This window comes from Neopelma chrysocephalum, unplaced genomic scaffold (assembly GCF_003984885.1).
Source record: "Neopelma chrysocephalum unplaced genomic scaffold, ASM398488v2 Primary Assembly neopelma1_132, whole genome shotgun sequence".
Taxonomy (NCBI): domain Eukaryota; kingdom Metazoa; phylum Chordata; class Aves; order Passeriformes; family Pipridae; genus Neopelma; species Neopelma chrysocephalum.
The window spans coordinates 464,753-484,256 of NW_020897794.1; the positions used below are offsets into that span (position 1 = coordinate 464,753).

Consider the following 19,504-nt stretch of genomic DNA (forward strand, 5'->3'; position numbering starts at 1 on the left):
AATTTTAATTAGTAAAAATTAATTTTAATTAGTAAAAATTAATTTTACTTAATAAAAATTAATTTTAAATAATTAAAAAAATAATTTTTGTTAATTTTAACAAAATTAAAACCACAGATCACGCACATGGCAAATGTGACTGTGGAATCCTATGAACACTGTCACACCTGCATTGCTGGACAAACAAGCCCCTGTTTGTGTTTTTCCACCCTTATTCTCTTCTGTTAAATAAAAGATCTGCCCCTTCTGGGCTGCAAACTACTCCATAACATCAAACACAGCTCCCAGTTTAAGTCTGAAAGTGTATTTAACACAAATAATGTGTAAAAAACCCTCCAGTGTGAAGGTACATGAATTCAAGTGTTTGATCTGTGCTCAGGGTTATCCTCAGACAAGCACATTCCATATGATCCTGATGGGAAATGTTGGCTCTTGGCACTTCAGCAGGATAAAATTAAAAGTAAAATATTAAAGTAGCAGCACAACAGGGACAGAAAACCCCCTGGCAGGGAGGAGAGGTGAGCTCTGTACTCACAGGGATGCTCCAGACTTGCATTCCATCACTGTACCCAATCATCAGCAGCAAGGGGGGTTCATTCCCAGTGCTGTGGATTTCATGGAATTCCATATTCCTGGAGGTATCTGAATGGGGGTTAAACAGCAAAGCCATTAGGAGCAGGTCAGGAACACGAGAGGGTGTTTTCTCACTGCCCCTTTCTGCTGGCAGAAGGCAAAGCAACCAAAGGGGCTGAAATTTTTTATGCTGGAACAACACCAAAATATGTTCTTTAATGCAAACATTAAAGACTTTTAACAGAGAAGTTAAAAAGTTTTGAAATTTAAAGCAACAGAGAAAAATATTCTGGATTACAACACGGGTTGTTTCTTCCCCCAGGGATTAATAAAACATGGAAACTTTTTAAATAGAGAACAAATTTGCACAGGACCAACAAAATAAATATTAACAAATTACAGAAATGCACAGACTGGGCAGAACTATTTGTAGATGTGTTCAATTAATTAAGAAGTAACTCCCTGATTGCAGCATCCAACCATCTCTCACTCAGTCTCTACCCTTCCTTTAAAAAACCAGGGAACTGGGATAGACAAATAGAGCTGAAGTGGGAATTAATCACCATTTCCTCTTAAAAAGGTTGGAATCTGTTTTCTGCCCTGAGTCAGCAGAGATGATTTACTGATATACACTGGAAGTGATAAACAAATTTACCTTTTAAGAGTATTTTGTGGCTTTGCTCTATTATTTCTCTCTCAAAGACCTCCTGGAATCTCCTGCTCATTTTATCCAACTGCTCTTCCTTTCCAGGTGACTCCGAGTTCTGTCACATCACTGAAAACGTACCTGGGACCTGGACTGGATTCAGTTACATAATGTGGCTTTGAAATCAAACTGCAGGTGAAATAAATTCAGTTCTATGCTTTGCTTTTCAACTACCTGAAGGAAAATAAATGGATTTTTCTCATTTTTATTTCTTCCCAAGCAAGAGTTTGTTTGCCTTCAGATGAATCACGAGGCCTGTTTGCTCTTTTTGGCAGCAAAAGTGCAGCTATCACTTAGAATTTAGGGAAATTAAATACTTAATTTGGAGCCAGCAATGCTTATGGATAAAACTGACTGGAATTACTGCACATGGACCCCCCCAAAAAAAAAATCATTAAAAAAATGAAGCCATACCATTTAAATCTGCATTTTCAAATCTGACCCAAACAATCTTCTCCTTTTCTTCTGGTGGGGTCCCACTGTAGGCCTGGACAAAAAAGCAAAAGGGTTGAAATAAGTAAGTTTAACATCCTTTTTTTTTCCTCCTCCCTCTCTAAGTTAAAAAAGAAAAAGCTGATACATGTGTCTCACTGTCCCCAGTATTCCTGGGAGGTCTGGTTGCAGGAATGAAATGTTTCCATGAGCAACATAACCATGTTAAACATCACTTACTAATGCAGGGATGACAAAATATATACAAGAATCTGCTGGGGCAGGTCAGAAATGCCACATGAATTACAGCAGGTTAGGAAAGATAAATACAGTGGATTCTACAATCTTTCCCTTCAGCAGTTGTACACTGCTTTTAGAGCTCCCACACGAGGTGTTTTATTATTAAAATCCTCTTTCATTCACTTAAAAGCTTTGCAAGCAAGACTGAGGAAAGAAAGGGACCTTTACTGGATGCTTTATTTCACTGCCACCTTTCAGGTCCCTTTGTGACAACTTTTAAAAGAGAATCAACTCTTAACTGCAGCAGAACAGATCCAGGTTTCAGTTCTGGGTTCCACACATTCCCATAAAAAGATGAGATACAAAAAGGAACTGTGGAGGAGCCCCCAAGGTGGAGGTTTTACAGTTCTCAGGAGAAGCTGTGGTGGGGGGAACGTGAGCTCCAGCAGAAATACCAGCACTTCCAAGTGAATTATAACAAAATGCTGAGCAGTATTTTGGATTAAATATGAAAAGAGCCTGTATAATCACTTCACACATGCCAGAAAGGCAATAACACGAGCTAAAAACACCCAAATCTGAAAAATAAGCGTGGGGTTTTACTTTTCAAAACAAATCACGTTCCGGGCTCGCAAAGGCAAAGTGATCTGTGAAATAAAACACAGATCCTGGAACTCCAGAGGGGAAAAGGGGTGGCTGTGGAATGCAGCAACTCCTAAATGAAAGCTGGACTAGGTTTAATTTAACCCTGAGTCCAAAATGCACAAATTGTTGTTAGTGAGGGCATTTTTTTATACATCACTATGGAGGAAACGCATTGGGAATTCCCAGGAGGAATTCCATGAGGAAACCAAGGCACCAACTGACCAAGATAATCCTTCAAATCACAATCAGGATCGTTTCCTGAGGCTCCTCCACTGTGGACCACAGTTTTCCAAAGAGGAAAACAAGAATTCCTGCCCCTCTCCTACCGAGAGGCCCATGGGAGGGACCATTCCAGTTCCACATTTATTATATACAAATATCAACATATTTATATATAAATTCAACATCCACACATTTATACTGATAAATATAAATATCTTTTTATAGAAATTTATCTATTATATGAAATAATATACTGGCAAAGAGTGAGGACTCCTCACTGGAGGAGCAGGGGTCAGGCAGAGCTGCACAGTCCCACAGCAGCCAGGACATGCTGGGGCAAGTTGAGGAAACAAGATATAAAAGGAGGAGCAAGTTTCTTTTGCCTCCCTTTCTCCTTTTCAATGCTAAAAGGTGACAAAGGGTGTGCACCAAGTTGTCCTGCACCAATCCAGCCACAGGTTCACAACCAGCACCTCCCAGAAAACACACATTTGTCAGAGGCAGAGCGAGTGTCACGGGCAGTCCCTCCCTTCCCCAGCTCCTCCACTGTTCAAATTATCCAAGGAAAAGCTGCAGCTTCTTCCTGCTATTTATACTGCAGTTCTTCCCACTGTGTGCCTGTGATTTTTATTTTATTCTTACTCATCAGAGGAAGTGTGCAGGCCCATCCTCAGCTCACACAAACCTCATCTCAAGATTCACATTCAAAAGGCCAAAACATTTGGCTTTGGTTTTTCTTGGTTTTTTACATTATTTTGGTCCACCTGACACATGTTTCCACTGAAAGAAAAAAACAGTTTTAAAGACCTGCACATACCTGTGGCACAACATCTTGGAGGAAGGTAACAACACTCTCCATGTAGGATTGTTCCCTTGAAAACAGAAGGAGAATTTCAACTCCCACTGAAGCTCAGAAATGGTCATGAAAAATATTAAATGAGACACACAGAACCAGAGGAAACATGGACAATCCTCAGCACAAAGGAAAATACCAAGTATGCAATGCAGTTATTCAATATACTCCCCCAAACACTGATAATATAAATATTGGTAAGTAATATAAGTAATGAAAGCACTAAATACAAGTAATAAAAAAGCTAAGTGACACCTGCTTTTGGAATAACTGCTTGGGGGGAAAGTATAAAACCTAAAAATGAAGGAATAAGCCGTGTTCTCCACAGCAGGAAATTATCCCTCAGTATTTTTCTCCCTGGTTTGGCTGTTAGAACATGAAAATGAGGATTTAACAGTTTTTGTTAATGGTTAAATTAACAAAATTAACCTGGAAGGAAACTTCCAGCCCTCCTGTGCATTATGCACAAGGATGGAGGAAGTGGCAGCACAAGGGGGGCAGGAGATGGAGCAACATCCTCCCTAAGAATAGCAGGGGGAGAGGTATTTCCAGAGGAGATTTTATAGCTCAGGAAAGCTTATTCCTTCTTGGAAGTTGATCAGCAGCCATGATTTAGGATGGTGTGAAGCATGAGATGCATTTTGTTGGGGTAGATTTAAAGTAGATTTAATGCTTTTATTAGCTTAGCCCTGCCTGGGTGGGGAGTGTCTTGTGTAAGTGCTGAGTAACGTGGTGTGGGCTGAGCAGGTCACACAGATGGGGCTGAAACTATGCAAGAAGTTTGGGTTTTTATGCAGTGAGTAACACTAGAGACACTCTGGCAGCAAGAACTACCTTCACACAGTCTGGGACTACTTAAAAAAAAACCCCAAAACAACTCTTCAGGCAACAGCTTTGGCAGCCCCCAAATTAACTTTTATGTTGTCACAGTTTTAACTCGAGATTTCTAAGAGCAATAAAGGAAACCTGTAAACTCCTGGATGGCCAAAGGTGCTTTCTGAAGCTGTGCAAGAGTGTTTTAATAGAAGTGGGAGTGTTTAGCACTGCAGAGTGAAGTCCTCTGAAGAATTAAGCACCACACACAGCAATACAGAAGGTATTGAAGTCAAATGAATTCGTTTTCCTCTGTGAAAACACAGATAAAACTAAAACAAAGTCTTAACTTTCAGAAAGCTTATTCCAGTTCGTGGCCAAACCAGCCTTTGTCCAGCAACCCAAGGATTTCTGCATCCCAGTTTGTCCCACTGCTTTAGGCTGAGGCCTCACAAAGCAGCTGTGGGTTTGTGGTGCTGATTCCTTTCTGATTTATGTAGGTCACCCAAACTGCCCCTGCACACCTTCAGAGCCCTTGATTACAATGTTTGGCCACAGGTAGGGTGTTAAACACAGTGTCTGAAGTTCTGGGAATGCCTCCCAGCCAGAGTCATCCTGTCCTCATGGTCCAGCCCATGGAATGGACTTTTCCCTCCCCCAGCTACACGTCAAAACAAATTTGATGTCTGGGCAACGTTTTATGCAGAGTATGTGCTCTAAATCCCTCCTGAGGTGGAAAAACTTCTAGGAAGAGGTCTTCAAAGTGCTTAAAAACAACATAAGCCACTGTATATTATATATATATATATATAAATCTTTCTCTAATAAGGATCTAGAAACTTAACATGACCAGCAGAACGCTGCTGTGCTGCTCAGCACACACAGCCTCAAAACCACTGACATTTGTGAGGTACCTCAAGAACAAGATTTAAAAAGAACAACAAAAAAAAGAATAGATAACCATCATAATCAGCTTCTTGCAGTGTTATTATATTCTTCTTCTAGTATTATATTCTTAAAGCCTATTTTCAAGAAAAGGTCATTACAAATAGAATGTGTTTGTTGGGGAATTCTGCAACATTAAAATAAAAAAAATAAAAAAATGCTTCCTCTGTCACAGGGCTGCAAGACAAACCTCTAACACAACTTTCTGTGCTACAACAATCACTTTCTTGTGCTCTCCAGTAAAAATAAAGTGAATCTTGATGTTTAAACACACAGGAGTAAAAAATGAAGGGAATATTTCAATGGAGTGTTATCTTGCATCCCAAGAAAGAAAAACTGCTACAAAAATCCCTTAAAGGACAGAAAAAAAAGACCATAAATCTTCTAGGTTGTCTTACAGCCAAAATGCTCTTTTGCCATGAAAGTATTTCCATGTGAACACAATGAAAGTCAGGATGCCCAAGGACAAAAAGGGGCTCTTGGGAGCTCTGGCCAAAGAGACAGAGCTGCTTCCTTTTTTCTTGGTTTTGTTAAGTAAAAAAAAAAAAAAATAAATAGAATGCACAATTCTACTTAGTGAAGGACTTTAATGACAAGTTTTATGTGTTTTAATATATCTAGTCCAGGGGGCAAGGTGTTATTGAAGAGAACAGCAAGAAAGGAGCATGTGCAGCATGTCCCTCTGGCCTAAGGATGTTTGCACCATTGAACCTACAGCCAGGGCAGTGTTTGTGCAGCAAAACGGTGCAAACAACAACAAAACTATGCAACATTTCAGTTTTCTAGACCTGCAGCTTTGCTTTGGTGTACAAGTGCAAAGCATCCCAGGCAGGGAGGCAAGTTTGACCTGCACCTAAAAGAAGGGAACGCGACGTGTGGTGACTTTTGGAAAACCACAGTGACAACACAAGTGTTTAAAAAAACCCACAAAACTCAGGCAAGGTCCTTCTACAAGAAAATAAAGAGCATTTCAGTCAGGGCTGCTCTTCTAGAAGGTTCTTACGTGGCAGCTTGAGGCCGAACCACCACCCCTCCTGTGCATCGGCTGGGCCGGCGCGGGGACTCTGTCGCCATCGTTTCTGTGCTCACACCTGCAGGAAACACAATCCCTTTTTAACATCACCTGTGCAGGATTAATTGTTACAAACTTCCTGAATTATTCTTCAAGGTGGTAACAGAGAAACTCCACTCAGACAAACCTGTAGGAAACTTCACAGCACTTTTTTTTAAGCAAAAGAAAAGCGCGCACCAAAAAATACCCCACAGACCTGCATGATAACCTGGAAAAGCACCTTCAACTCTCAACCCTTTCAACCCAAACAATTCCATGATTAAAGATAGTGGTACAAGCACACAGGTGTTGTCGTCATTACATAAACCCACTATTTGCTGTTGTCTTGGAAAATAATTATATAAAAATGATGTACAGTCACAACTGCAGTGGATTGTACTCTTGAAAAAAATGGGTTACACTGAAGCTCACACAAAAAGTGTGGTGGAACACATTCTGCTGTTTCATGTCAGCTTTTCGTGTCACCTGTGAGCTTTTCTTCACACTTCTGTTGTGTGAACATTCTGGGCAACGTTCCTGAAGGCAAAAAACACTTGAGGAGCATCACAGATCCCTGCCAGCTCCTCAGCCCGCTCCGCTGTGTCCCCCCACCCCAAACAAAGAACCTGGGCACAAAGTGAGAGAAAAAGCCAAATCCCCAACGTGGTACCAATCACCAGCATCGTTTCACGTCGGGGCAGACTCTGTCAGGGCCAACTCATTCAGCGAGGCAAAATAACCACCCAGAAGTTAATAAAAAAAATAATAATTAATAACAAAACCTTCAGGAACACAACCGCAGCGTGACACAACACGTGAAGGAACCGCAAAACACAAAATGGCCCGGGAGGGATGAACCCACCCTCGGGACACCTGTGCCCGCCCAGCCCTGAGTGCCAACACCTGGAGCCACCCCCGTGAGGGGCAGGGAACAGCTGAACACAGTTTAGTCCCTCATCGTCGGGGATTCCACACGCCTGCGACCCAACCCCGGACCTCCCGTACCACCCCCGCGGCCGGGCCGGCCGGGCACCCTCAGCTATTGAGCAACTCCCACCCAAACGCCGCGACCTGCCCGGCCTTTTGTCCCCCTTTTGGCCTCCCGGCGGGCGGGGCCGTGTCCTCGCCGGGACCGCCCGGTGAGCGGGGCCGCGGCCTCGCCTTCCGCCCCCCGCGCCCTCCCGCCGCACCGCCGGGGGTCCCTCAGGCCGCACGGCCCGGCCTGCCCTGCCCGCTGCCCGTCGCCCCCCGGGCCCGCCCCGGCCTCGCATCCCCGGCGCTCGGAGCCCGCTCGGAGCCGCCTCAGCGCTGCCCCGCGCGCGGCCCCGCGCGGCGCCCCCTCAGCCCGCGCGCCCCTCACCTGCCGCCGCTCCCGGCGCCACTGACACTGTTTGGGACCCCCGGGGCAATGACAACCAGCGCTCCGCGCCCGCCACCAATCAGCGCGCCGCGGGGGCGGGCCGCTCCCCCAGCCCGGCCAATGGGCGGCCGCGCCGCCGGGCGGTGGGCGGGGCGCGGGGGGACGCGGCCGAAGGCGGGCGGAGCCACCTCCTCTGGCCCCGCCCCCCGGCTTTGTTTACATCGGGGATCTCGCGAGAGCCGCCGCGCGCACGTGGGGCGGGGAGGGGGGAGGAAGGCGGGGCCGCGCTGGATTGGCGGGGGTGGGGCCCGCCCCCTGGTAGTGACGTCATGGCGGGCGTGGTCACCGCCGTGAGGGGACCGTGAGGGGACCGTGAGGGGACCGTGAGGGGACCGTGAGGGGACCGTGAGGGGACCGGGCGGGCGGGCGGACGATGAGGGGGTGACGAGCGTCTCCCGGGGCGGGAGCGGCTCGGCTCGGCCCAGGGAAGGTGAGCGTGGCGAAGGGAGGGCGGGGAACGAGCAGAAAGAGGACCCTGGCGGGGTGAAGCCCCGCGGGGCCGAGGCCGCCCCTCAGCCGTGTCCCGCTCCCGGGCAGCGGCTCCTGAGGGGCAGCAGCGGGTGTCGCTCACAATGTGGCTGCTGTGGCAGCGCTGCCTCAGTGCTGGAGAAGAGAGGGCTCAGGGGAGACCTTAGAGCGCCTTCCAGTGCCTAAAGGGGCTCCCAGAGAGCTGGAGCGGGACTTGGGACAAGGGATGGGGTGACACGGCCCAGGGAATGGATTCACGCTGACAGAGGGTGGATTTAAATCGGATATTTCCCTGTGAGGGTGGAGAGGCCCCGGCACAGGTTGCCCAGAGAAGCTGTGGCTGCCCCATCCCTGGAAGTGTCCAAGGCCAGGTTGGACGGGGCTTGGAGCAGCCTGGGCTGTGGAAGGTGGTGGCACTGGGTGACCTTTAAGTTCCCTTCCCACGCCCCAGGCTGTGATTTATGTTTGCAGTGCCCGCAGCCCTCAGGGTGACGCCCCTGGCCCTGCTCAGCTCAGGTTTCCAGCAGCAGCACCAGGAATCCACCCTGCGACCACGTCACCATGTCTGCATACCTAAAGAATTAAACAACCACCCAGCAAACACCCACAAAGCACCTGTTAGCAGGTTTGCACATACACTGGAGCTTAATTTCTCAAGAGAGTAAAGGTTGGTGTAACTCATATTTTACCAAAGGAGCCTGTGCTCACACACCAGGTGTAAATTCCCACTCTTGGCTGTCTCAGCTTTGAATATTAATTTCAGAGAAGCCAAGTGATAAATAGGTGGGCAAAATACACAGGAGTAAACAGCTGCCAGGTTACTGCAGCAAGTTTATGACCAGTGCAGATGAGCTTGGGGTGGTTAATGACCATCATCCAGCTGCTTTCCTGGGAAAAATTGTAGGCTTTGTTCAGTTTATTAAAAATGGGGAAAAAAAAAACAAAGCTGGAGAAGGCCAAGTGTAAAACTGGTGTGTGGAAACTTAAAAAAATGAGGCACACGTTCCTGAATGCAGCAGAATTTGATGAAAATTTAAATTCTGCTTTTATACAGAGCAAAAAAAATTGAGAAGGTTGCTACAGTCTTTATTCTTCAGCAGCAGGACTGACAGTCATCTAACTCTTTAAAACTCTTTAAAAGGTTCAGTGGCACGAGGTTAACATGAAAATAGGTAATTAGTACCTTAGAGATTATTACCTTAAAGATTGTTGCCAGGTAAGCCCACGTGGTCGCTGTGTTTGACTGTTCCAGCAGTAAAGACTTGGATTCTATAAATAACTATAACTTGGAATAAAGTCCTGGCCTTTCACTTCCCCATTAAAAAAACATTTTAAAAAGTTCTATATTCCTCCAGTTAAACACTGAATATAAATTGCCAAGATCACTTCCATGAGAAACCTGTGTGGGATGTCTTGTTTCCTAAGTGGAAAAGGGGAGAGAATTGAGATTTTTAATGGATGCAAAACAAACATGAATTTATTTTGGAATAATAAATTCATATTATGCTGTTTAATAAATAACAGAACTCAGGCGTGAAATAAAATTAAAAAAATGAAAAAGCATCCCCATCAGATTTTCATGTGTTTTATTGAGGTGAACATACACATGGTCCACATAGTCAATGAAAATAGTCATAAAATAATTTAAGAACTTGTTGTTGAAAGGTATTAGCAGCACCATCAGTATTGGAATACCAGAAAACACGTCTCCAAAGGGCAGTTATGCCTGGATAAAATGCCATCATTTGGAACAGGGGATGGGAATGGCTTGGTTGGATGCTCTGGGGAGTTGGAGTTTTTTTTAAAACACACTTTTTTTTTTTTGCTAAATACTTTTGACGATCATCGTTACAAAAAATACAACTAAATAAAGATACTGCATAGTATTTTAATGAACATAAAATCCACATGGAGGTGTGTAAAGCAAGACCCAAAGCTCTGCTTCCACATACATTTCCTTTCTGAGTAGAGAAATCTAAAATTTAAAACCAAAATATAGACCTAGTGTATTCTCTAAAAGACACACCTTAGGTGGAACATATTGGACTACGAAAATACATATCTCCCATTCTGTTTAATAATTTACTTTAGTTAAAAAGTTGTGAAATTCTCCTCACAAGAAGCGTATACAAATCGATGACTTTAGTAAATTAACAAAAAAGGATTAATTTTTTGTGTTCGTTTTTTTTTTTCCTTTTTTAAAACAAGGTTTTCCAACAATTATACAAGGAAGAAAAAAAGAGACTACATTTATATGAAGGAATACAAATTTACACACATTTTACAGTGACTTATACCCTACACATCTACAAAATTCACAGTTATAATACAAGCAAGTACAAGGCCGGGGGGGGGATAAAGCTGTCGGATACCAAAAAAAGTTTCTACTTTTCATTAAAAAAAGATAAAAGAGTTTCAAAACTTTCTGCGGCCGCTCGAGCAGCTCAGCCAGAGCCTTTCTCCCCTGGGGCAGCCCCTCAGCACACGCACACGGCTTTCCTGGGCGGGTGGAAGAGGCCGGGGCTGAGCTTCTTCTGCCCGCGCAGGCTGCGCCTCATCGCCAGTTTGGCGGGGGTCCTGCGGGCCGGGGCCTCCCCCTGCGGGCCCAGCGCCCGGCCCAGCCCCCGCCGCGGCTTCTTCACCGCCGGGCCCGAGTTGGATTCCTCCAAAGTCCTTTTAAAGTTCGCCGCGGGCGTTTTCTCCGCCTCCTGCGCTTTAGTTTGGCCGGCAGGGGACACTTTGAAGCCTTTTTGGTCCGTGCCTGTGTTGGCGGAGTTGGAGGGGGTCAGGCTGACCGCCAGCCCGTTGCCGTAGGATTCCTGTATCCGCAGAGCGAGCGCTTTGCTGCACTTCTCCTCCTGGGGGCCGGGATCCTTCGGGGCTCCTCCCGAGGGAGGGACGCTGCTTTTGGCAATCTCGGTTGGCAGCTCCAGGTACTTGTCTGGGAGCGCGGGGCTGTGCAGGAGGGGAGGGACGGGCTCGGCAGCGCTCAGGCGGGGCCACGGCTCATCTTCCGGAAGCTGAGGGGAAAGGAAAATACACGGTTAGGCTTAAATATAAACCTCGACCTCATCACTCTCTACAACTCCCTGAAAAGAGGTTGTAGCCAGGTGGGGGTTGGTCTCTTTTCCCAGGCAACTCTCAGCAAGACAAGAGGGCTCCATCTTAAGCTGTGCCAGGGGAGGTTTAGGCTGGATATCAGGAAGAATTTCCTTACAGAGAGGGTGCTCAGCCATTGGAATGGGCTGCCCAGGGAAGTGGTGGATTCTCCGTCCCTGGAGGTTTTTAAGAAGAGACTGGATGTGGCATCAGTGCCATGGGCTGGGAACTGCAGCGATAGTGGATCAAGGGTTGGACTTAATGATCTCAGAGGTCCCTTCCAACCCAGCTGATTCTGTGATAATCACAGAGTGGCTGGGCTTGGAGGGCACCTTAAAGATCATCTTGCACAGCCCCTGCCAGGCTGCATCCACCTGACCAGGCTGCTCCAAGCCCCGTCCAACCTGGCTTGGAACACTTCCAGGGACAGGCACTGTCCTTTGGGGCTGGAGACAGTGTGACAGAACTCCTCTAAACTCCATCAGAGGCAGAAAAATCCTACTCCAAAACTGAGTTATCTTTTCTGCACGTTGAGAGAAGGAAGATGAGACTGGATCTGAGCTGTGAAACCCTGAGGGATCCACAGGCAGCTGCTGTGGATTTGGGGAGCAGTGCCTGCAACCCCTGTCCTCTCCTTTTCAGAGCAGCATTTCCCACCATGCAGACATGACCTCCCTCCTTCAGGCACTGCCACAGGGCCCTGTCCTGCCCCCAGGAGATCCATCCACCATCAGGGGGGCAAACAGCAGCTTCTGACCTTTGTCATCTTCTGAGTTCTCAGTTACTGCATAACCAGGTTAACAGAGACGGACAAACCCTTCACCAGTGTCCCCACAGAAAGGTGGGGAGTCAGAACTATTCTAAAAATGGCTTTATTGTCTCTGGTTTCCTCCAGCTCCATCCCTGCCAGCACTCCCAGCCACTCCTCAGGAAGCAAAGTCTCTGTGTGTTGGGCAGGAGCTGTTTAACGATGTCCTGAGAACCAGGGACTTCCCAAACTCTGACCCTCCCTTCAGCTCCTCATCTCTTCTGCAGCCTCAGAGAAGTGGTTTTGCCTCATTCCCAGTGCTACCGACAGGAAAATGGGGACAACACTTGCTCTCCCCATCCACAGGGGGATTATGAAAATTAGTGTTTATGCAGTGCCCTGAAGATATGAATTATGACCTTATTAAAGATTTAATTGTGAAGAAATCCCTGGTTACTCAGAGAGTCCTTCAAAAGTAAATTTCAAGGCCACGTTACTCCACACACCATCAGTGAGAGGCAGATGACAGTTCTTATTTTAAGAGAATAATGTGCTGAAAACTCCAGTGCTCACACAGCTCCATCAGTCAGAGCAACACCTCAGGTGAACAAACAGATGCTTTTCGAGTCCCAGCCCAGAATAACTCCAGTTCTCCTTCAAGGTGAGTTCCAGGGCTGCTCAGCACTTGGCAAAAATCTGATCCTGAGGTTTAGTAAAATGCCCTCCAAAAGAGAGGATAACCAGAATTGTTTCCAGCATCCACACCAGGTTTCCACTCCTCTGTTGCTCCCCACGTGTAAATAAAACCATCTGGGTAAGATTCTTTCACTACATTTACCAACAGGAGAGGGAAGCCCTTTGTGGATGGTGTTCTAAAGGTTATTCCTCAGCCCAGCTCCTCCAGGATCCATGAGGAAGCTGATCTCACACACACAGAGCAGCTCTGGCAACGCTGCTGCAGCTCCTCAGAGGAATTTCTGACATTGTGTCTCTAACAACAACCTGGTTGGATGATTTTATGGTGCAAGACATTTCACTTATCTCCAACATCTCCTGCCTGGTGCAAACAGCTGAGCCTGGAGAAGGCTTCAGGAAGCCAAGGGAAGGCAAAGGATGGACTGTGACCAAACAGGAAAAATAAACCATGAATCACCATTTAATGTCTCAACAATCCAATCAATCTTTATCACTGGCCTCAGGAATACTGGAATTAATTTGGTATTAGTAATTGCTGCCAGAAGGATAAGCAATTAAGAAATATTTCTGTTTAATTGAGAAACTTTGGTCTCCATCTATTTCCAGATTAATTGTTCTGGCAGGTAGCAGCTGTCAGGAGTCAAGGCCATCCCTGCTTCCCTCACAGAAACTGGGATGATCCCTCTGCAGTAAAATTCAACAGTATTAATTAATTCCCAACCTAAATGAGATCATACATTTACCTGCAGCTTTATGTACCAAAGTATTTCTGTTTTGTTTTGCAAATGGATGCTGTTCTCTATGGCCTTGTTTGCTGGGACCAACCAAATGGGGCATTTCCCTCCCACACCACTGGGATCCCAAAGGATCATGGAATAAAAGCCTTTCTTGAATCTCTCACCACCTGCTTCCATTTCTGCAGATTCCCAGTTCACTGAATTTACTTAGATAGAAAGGGGGAATAAAAAAACCATACAGACTGTCCCTAAATCCTCATCCAGAACTGCTGGTTCCTGGATATTCTGCAGCCAGCACAGCTCAGTGATTCCTGATAACAGTTCACACACCAACCAGATGGCACCATTTAAAATTTTAGGAGCACTCTGAATTCAAACATTTTTCCCCTCGAGATTTTGCTCGGGTTTGAGCTCTTTTCATGGCTCTCCACGGATGGAAGGGGAGGAGACAAAGGTGGAGCTGCTGTTTTATGAGCAGCTTCTTTCTCCCAAGGGAACGTTCCCAACTCCCTCTTTAATTTCTGCTTTCTTTTCCTTTGCCCAAAGGACAGTTATCTACAGATACTGCAGAACATCAAAGGACAGGGACTGAAATCAGGAGCAGCTGGGAATTACTGAAGCAAACAGCCACTCACAGCTACACTGCACTTCTTACAGGGGCAAAGAAAAGGCCACAAAACAGAACAAAATAACCCTCTGAAGGGCTCTGCTTTATGTTGATGGTTAAAACTTCCAAGCCTCAAGAAAGACCTTCTGTCACAATGTCTCTTCCTCCAACAAAGAACATTAAATCAACCACAGGAAGATAATGAGATCTCCCAATACAGAGAGAAATGTTCTTTATATCAACATATGCTGGTATAAATTAACCCATGAGTCACCTTAGAGGAGAAAATAAAACCCCACAGCCAAACAATCCCAAAGCAAGCCCCACAAGGTCAAAACACACCCACAAGCACCACTCTGCAGTTCCCCAGCTGTGCTGCACCAGGACATGGCAAGGCAGAAGGGAAACTTTATTCTCTAAGGGGATGTGTTGGCTTTTTTCTTTTTTAAACCTCTGATCCCCAGTCTGATTCCTTTCTAACAGGCTCCCTTGGATTTTGGGGTGAATCTTGGAAAACTTCCCTCTGAGAGTGCATTTCAAGCTGTGTGAACCACGTGCATAAAGTTACACTGATAATTTCTTCCACACTGAGGGATCACAGATCCAAAACTACAAACAAACCATCAGCAGCAATTCTGAGAGGTTCCTACTTTAACACTCTGCCTTTGGTGCTCTAAATCTTTTAAGAAACAATAATAAAAGCTGGCCCACTTCTCCAAAGCTTTGCACGTGTGAGCACTGAGGACGTGGCACAGAATGTGTCACAACTGAAACACATCATCTAGACACACACTATGGTGCCTGGTCCAGAGTTAAAAACATATTGAAAACATCAAAGGGCAACATTAAACAGTGATTTAAATCGAGAGGTCAGTAGTTTCTAAGAGTATTACTAAATCCCTGGCAAGGGGAAATTCCTCCCAGGGGAGCACTGCAATGCCAGGCTCTGACTCCCTTTGGGGAGCCAGACTATTTTTGTTCTGAATTAAAACCCAAACATTTACACAACTCTTTAACAATCTCATCCCTTCTTTACACACTGGGAATATTCCTTTCAGTGGGAGGTTTGCATATTTCTTTTCCAAAGCATTAAAAAAAATGTTATTAACGTGGTTCCTTCTGCATCTTCCAGAAAAGTCATACCTGTTTCTCAGTGCTGAATAATATACAGAGCTCCACCCTAAAATCCTGCATCTTACAAAATGAAAGAGAGGTTTGAAATCAGACACTGAAGGAGCAGGACTCTAATTGTGAGAATATATCAAACTGTGCAGTCTCTCCTATGTGCTCAGTGCTAACTTTTAAAATACAACTCGTAGCTCAGCTGCTGCCAGGGATTCAGGGGCACATTTACCTTGACAGGGGGGGTGCAGCAGCGGGAGGGGCTCATGCTGTTCGTGTCAGGGCTGCTGTAGGAGGGCCCCTCGGCCAGGTTGAGGTACAGCTCCTCTTCCTCGTGCTCCCAGGGGCTCTGGCTCTGGCTGTCCCGTGGGGGGTGGATGCAGATCACGATGGCGCTCGTGTTGTCCGCCCGCAGCATCCGCTGCCTCCAGCGGCCCAGGGCGCGGCTCACCAGCATCTTGGCACATGACTGCCGGTGCTCTCCCTGCTGGGGACACGGGGAGACACGTCAGGGACACGTCAGGGACACGTCAGGGACACTGGGAGGTGGCACAGCCGGAGGTTTGTGCTCCTGCAGGTCCCGCGCTGAAGGAGCTCCAGCTGGAAACACGGGAGGAAACACTCGTGGAAACCTCTTCCTTCCACCTCTTCCTCCCACGTACATACAAGTGCTTTAAACCAGAACACTGCACCAACAGCCTGCCTGTGGCACAACCTGCAGCCCTTCCAAAGCTTCTCCAGGGTTTACAGATCATTTACTGTCTGATGCTCCACTCTATGAATTCACAGAATCCCAGTGTGCCGAGCTGGAAGGGACCCACGGGGATCACGGAGTCCAAGGGACCCACGGCGATCACGGAGTCCAAGGGACCCACGGCGATCACGGAGTCCAAGGGACCCACGGGGATCACGGAGTCCAACCTCAGCCCTGCACAGGCCCATCCCCAAGACATGAGGATGGGGACAATCCCCTCACCCCCTGTGCCTGAGGGTTTTGTCCAAATGCTTCTGGAGCTCTGGCAGCCTTGGTGCTGTGACCACTGCCCTCAACTGCTTCGTAAAATAAACCAGAGAATAATTTAATTCAGTCTAAACAACTGTCTGCACTGTGACACGAGCCCTGACGTGAGATAAATTTGATTTTCAGACAGCATTTTGTATAACCTCCTTAGAGAAGGAACACCATGTCCTTTATTACTGAGAGAGACCATTCTAGTGGTCTCATTTCCCCAAAATGACAACCCAATAATAATAATAACAATGATAATAAATTCAACAGTGTTAACACACCTGGTATTTGACATCAGCCTCTACAACTAAGCTGTTCTAACAAATCTATGAATATGCCTAAATAACAACCCCTTTGTTGGTTCATTGCTCAGTCTGAACGATTTTGAGAGGTAAAAAGTATTAAATTTCCACTGCTCTCACCATGAAGTACTTCTTCTCCTCGTGATCCTGGCACATGGAGATGGCATCCTGGGGTGGGATCATGTTCCAGAGCCCGTCGCTGCCCAGGATGATGTATCTGTGTTTCTGGGGGTCAATGGTGTGAACGCTCGTGTCGGGCTCAGGGGACACCACAAACTCCCCACTGTAGAAGTCGTAGCTCCAGAGATCACCTGGAAAGGTAGAAAATGGGTTGGAGTGGTTACATTCCACATCTTGGAAAACACAGATCAGTGTTCCCAGGAAAAGCATCGGCACCAGGCTGGAGTCACCAGCAACACGAAGTAATTCCAGCACAGCTGCTGTTACCTTCCAATCATATTTAATGCAACAAATTAAGCCACATTCAAACCTAATTTATAGGAGATCTTCTACTCTCTTCAAACTAGTTTTTGGGACAAAGGGAAATATCAGATTAATACCTTGAAAATGGTGAAACCTCAATCGCTGCCCAAAGTAAAACCCACTTGGATTTACAAAGTCCTCCTTAAACAGAAGTAAGGCCTTACTTTGGTGATCCCACACCAAACCTGCAAATATTCCTGTGGGCAGGTGCCACAGGGAGGGACCAAAGGCAGAGGGGAAGGGAGGAGACTTGAGCCTTCCCCTGCTCAATCCTCTTTCCTCTGCATCCCTTGCAGGGCTGTTGGAGCCTCCTTCCAGCTGAACCCCCTGTGCCAAACTTCAGAGCTGGAGAGCAGCCACAGGAGCACGAGGAGTGCTGAGATCCAGCAGGGAATGAGAGCTGCAGCCTCTCCCCAGGATGGCCTCAGCCAGGGAACCTTTCTATTTTTACCCCTCCCTCGCTGTGTGAATGAGTTTGGGGTCACCTTGGCAGCAACACATTCCAAACATCCCCTGGATCCAGTGCTCCCTTCAAACCCTCCTCAGGTAAAACCCCCTCTCCATCAAAAAATTCCATTTCCACATCAAATTATTTCAATTTCATTTACCAAATATACTCAAAAAAACAAAAAACATTTAAATCAAGAAATAATTTGTGCTGGCACCTTCCCTTTCATTTCCATGTTCACAAACAACTTGCCACAGCAAAAAGCAACAAAAAGTAACATTATTAATTGCAAGCACTGGCTACATTTTCCTGTGCAGGACACACAGCTTTAAGAGCAGAAATTAATTAAAATGTCAAGAGTTGAGCAGCAAAGAGAAGCTCAACAACTCCAGCTCAAGAGCAAGGTTTTGTGGGGCTCTTGGCTTTTTGCTGCCCTCACAAAGCCTGGAGCTTCTTCCACATCCATCACCACCCTTTTAAAGATAATAAATAAGCTTTTTGTCTTCCTACTCTCCCTCCATTAGCTTTGCCTTAAGCTATCAACCAGATAAAAAGACTTTTTGCAGGATGAGGGAAGGGAATACTTGGGCTCAATTAGTGCTCTCCACTGCAAGGAGGGCTGCTCCACCCTCATTAAAGCCCCAATTCCCCTCCCCAACAAGCCCACGCTGCTAATGAGCCCTAATTAACAGCCAAGGCTGCTCGTCCAGAGGTGCCCCCACAGACCCCAACCAAGCCAGCAGGCAAATAAATAAATCCTGGAGCACAGGAGCTGCAGCACAGAAATTATGGGATGGGAATCGCCACCCAAAGTCCTCCCATCGACCTGTTGTGGACACAGCAGGTGAACAAACAGGAGCCTGGGATCACAAACCCACCCTTGGAGTGGTGGCAGAATCCATTTCCAACGTGAATAACGTTTTTATGCTGCTCTTTGCTGCTTTGTTCACACTCATTTAGGAGAAATGACAACTGTCATTCACTGAATCGTTTTTTTTAATTAAAATCCTGGGCTGGATGATAAAAATAACCTGCTGCTATTTCAGTTGGGTTCATGGATGAACATGTCATCATGTCCATCTGCTGCTCTTCCTGAGCAAACTGCCAAGTAATCACCACACTGATTCCAGGGGATCTTCTCCAAGAGGAAGGAGGCTCCTCACAGGGATAACTGGGAATATCACAGTGGTTATAAGGAGGAAAGATACAATAATTTATTCCTGGAAGAGCATTAAAGCCCAATCAGGAATTAACTGGAGACCCAGACCAGTCTGGAGCTACTGGAATTTCTGAAGAGCCTCGGGATTCACAAACTGAAAGAAAATAAAGCTTTTGTTCCTTAACCCAGCAAAAATTCCACAAGGAATACTGGAAGCCTGAGGCATACAGTGAAATTCTGCCTTCCTCAGCCTGGGAAGAAACAACCAGCACTTGTGACTGCCCTGAAGAACAGGGAGAACTGTCTGTGGGGTTCATTCCTCAGCAGGCTGATCCATGGACCTGCAGAATCCCTGGAAGGAGGAGCTGCCTCGGGATGGTTGGATCAGGGAGGGGCTCTCAGACCCCCCAGAGGCTGATCCCTGTCACAGGGGAGGGACAGTGATTTGGGATTTATTTTCAGCACAGGCTGAGCCAGAGCTTTGTGGAGCTGCTGCCCAGATGGAATGCTGTCATTCCAATGTCAGCTGGAGAGCTGGGGAATCACAAACCTGCAGAGCTCAGGAATCAAACCTGGAGAGCTCAGGAATCACAAACCTCCAGAGCTGGGGAATCACAAACCTGGAGAGCTCGGGAATCACAAACCTCCAGAGCTGGGGAATCACAAACCTGGAGAGCTCGGGAATCACAAACCTGCAGAATCTGGGAATCACAAACCTGCAGAATC

At 46.5% G+C, this 19,504-nt stretch overlaps 2 protein-coding genes across 13 annotated transcripts in view; both read right to left on the bottom strand.

Moving 5' to 3' along the window:
- Positions 1 to 7,926, bottom strand: part of BCAS3 (BCAS3, microtubule associated cell migration factor) — a 318,264-nt gene extending 310,338 nt beyond the window's left edge. For 10 of the 11 annotated variants that reach the window (XM_027698677.1, XM_027698675.1, XM_027698676.1 and 7 more), the window contains exons 1-5: positions 7,841 to 7,926; positions 6,433 to 6,520; positions 3,636 to 3,690; positions 1,694 to 1,766; positions 536 to 642 (exon numbers count right to left, since the gene is read on the bottom strand). In XM_027698677.1, the coding sequence (XP_027554478.1) occupies positions 536 to 642; positions 1,694 to 1,766; positions 3,636 to 3,690; positions 6,433 to 6,503 (306 nt within the window). In that variant the 5' untranslated portion in view covers positions 6,504 to 6,520; positions 7,841 to 7,926. Of the gene's footprint in view, positions 1 to 535; positions 643 to 1,228; positions 1,373 to 1,693; positions 1,767 to 3,635; positions 3,691 to 6,432; positions 6,521 to 7,840 lie in introns of those variants that run through there. The other variant, XM_027698678.1, reaches the window with a different exon arrangement.
- A 2,919-nt stretch (positions 7,927 to 10,845) lies between these two features.
- PPM1D (protein phosphatase, Mg2+/Mn2+ dependent 1D) overlaps positions 10,846 to 19,504 on the bottom strand; it is a 19,765-nt gene continuing 11,106 nt past the window's right edge. Inside the window, exons 4-6 of one of the 2 annotated variants that reach the window (XM_027698688.1) lie at positions 16,809 to 16,999; positions 15,610 to 15,861; positions 10,846 to 11,388 (exon numbers count right to left, since the gene is read on the bottom strand). In XM_027698688.1, the coding sequence (XP_027554489.1) occupies positions 10,846 to 11,388; positions 15,610 to 15,861; positions 16,809 to 16,999 (986 nt within the window). Of the gene's footprint in view, positions 11,389 to 15,609; positions 15,865 to 16,808; positions 17,000 to 19,504 lie in introns of both variants that reach the window. The other variant, XM_027698687.1, reaches the window with a different exon arrangement.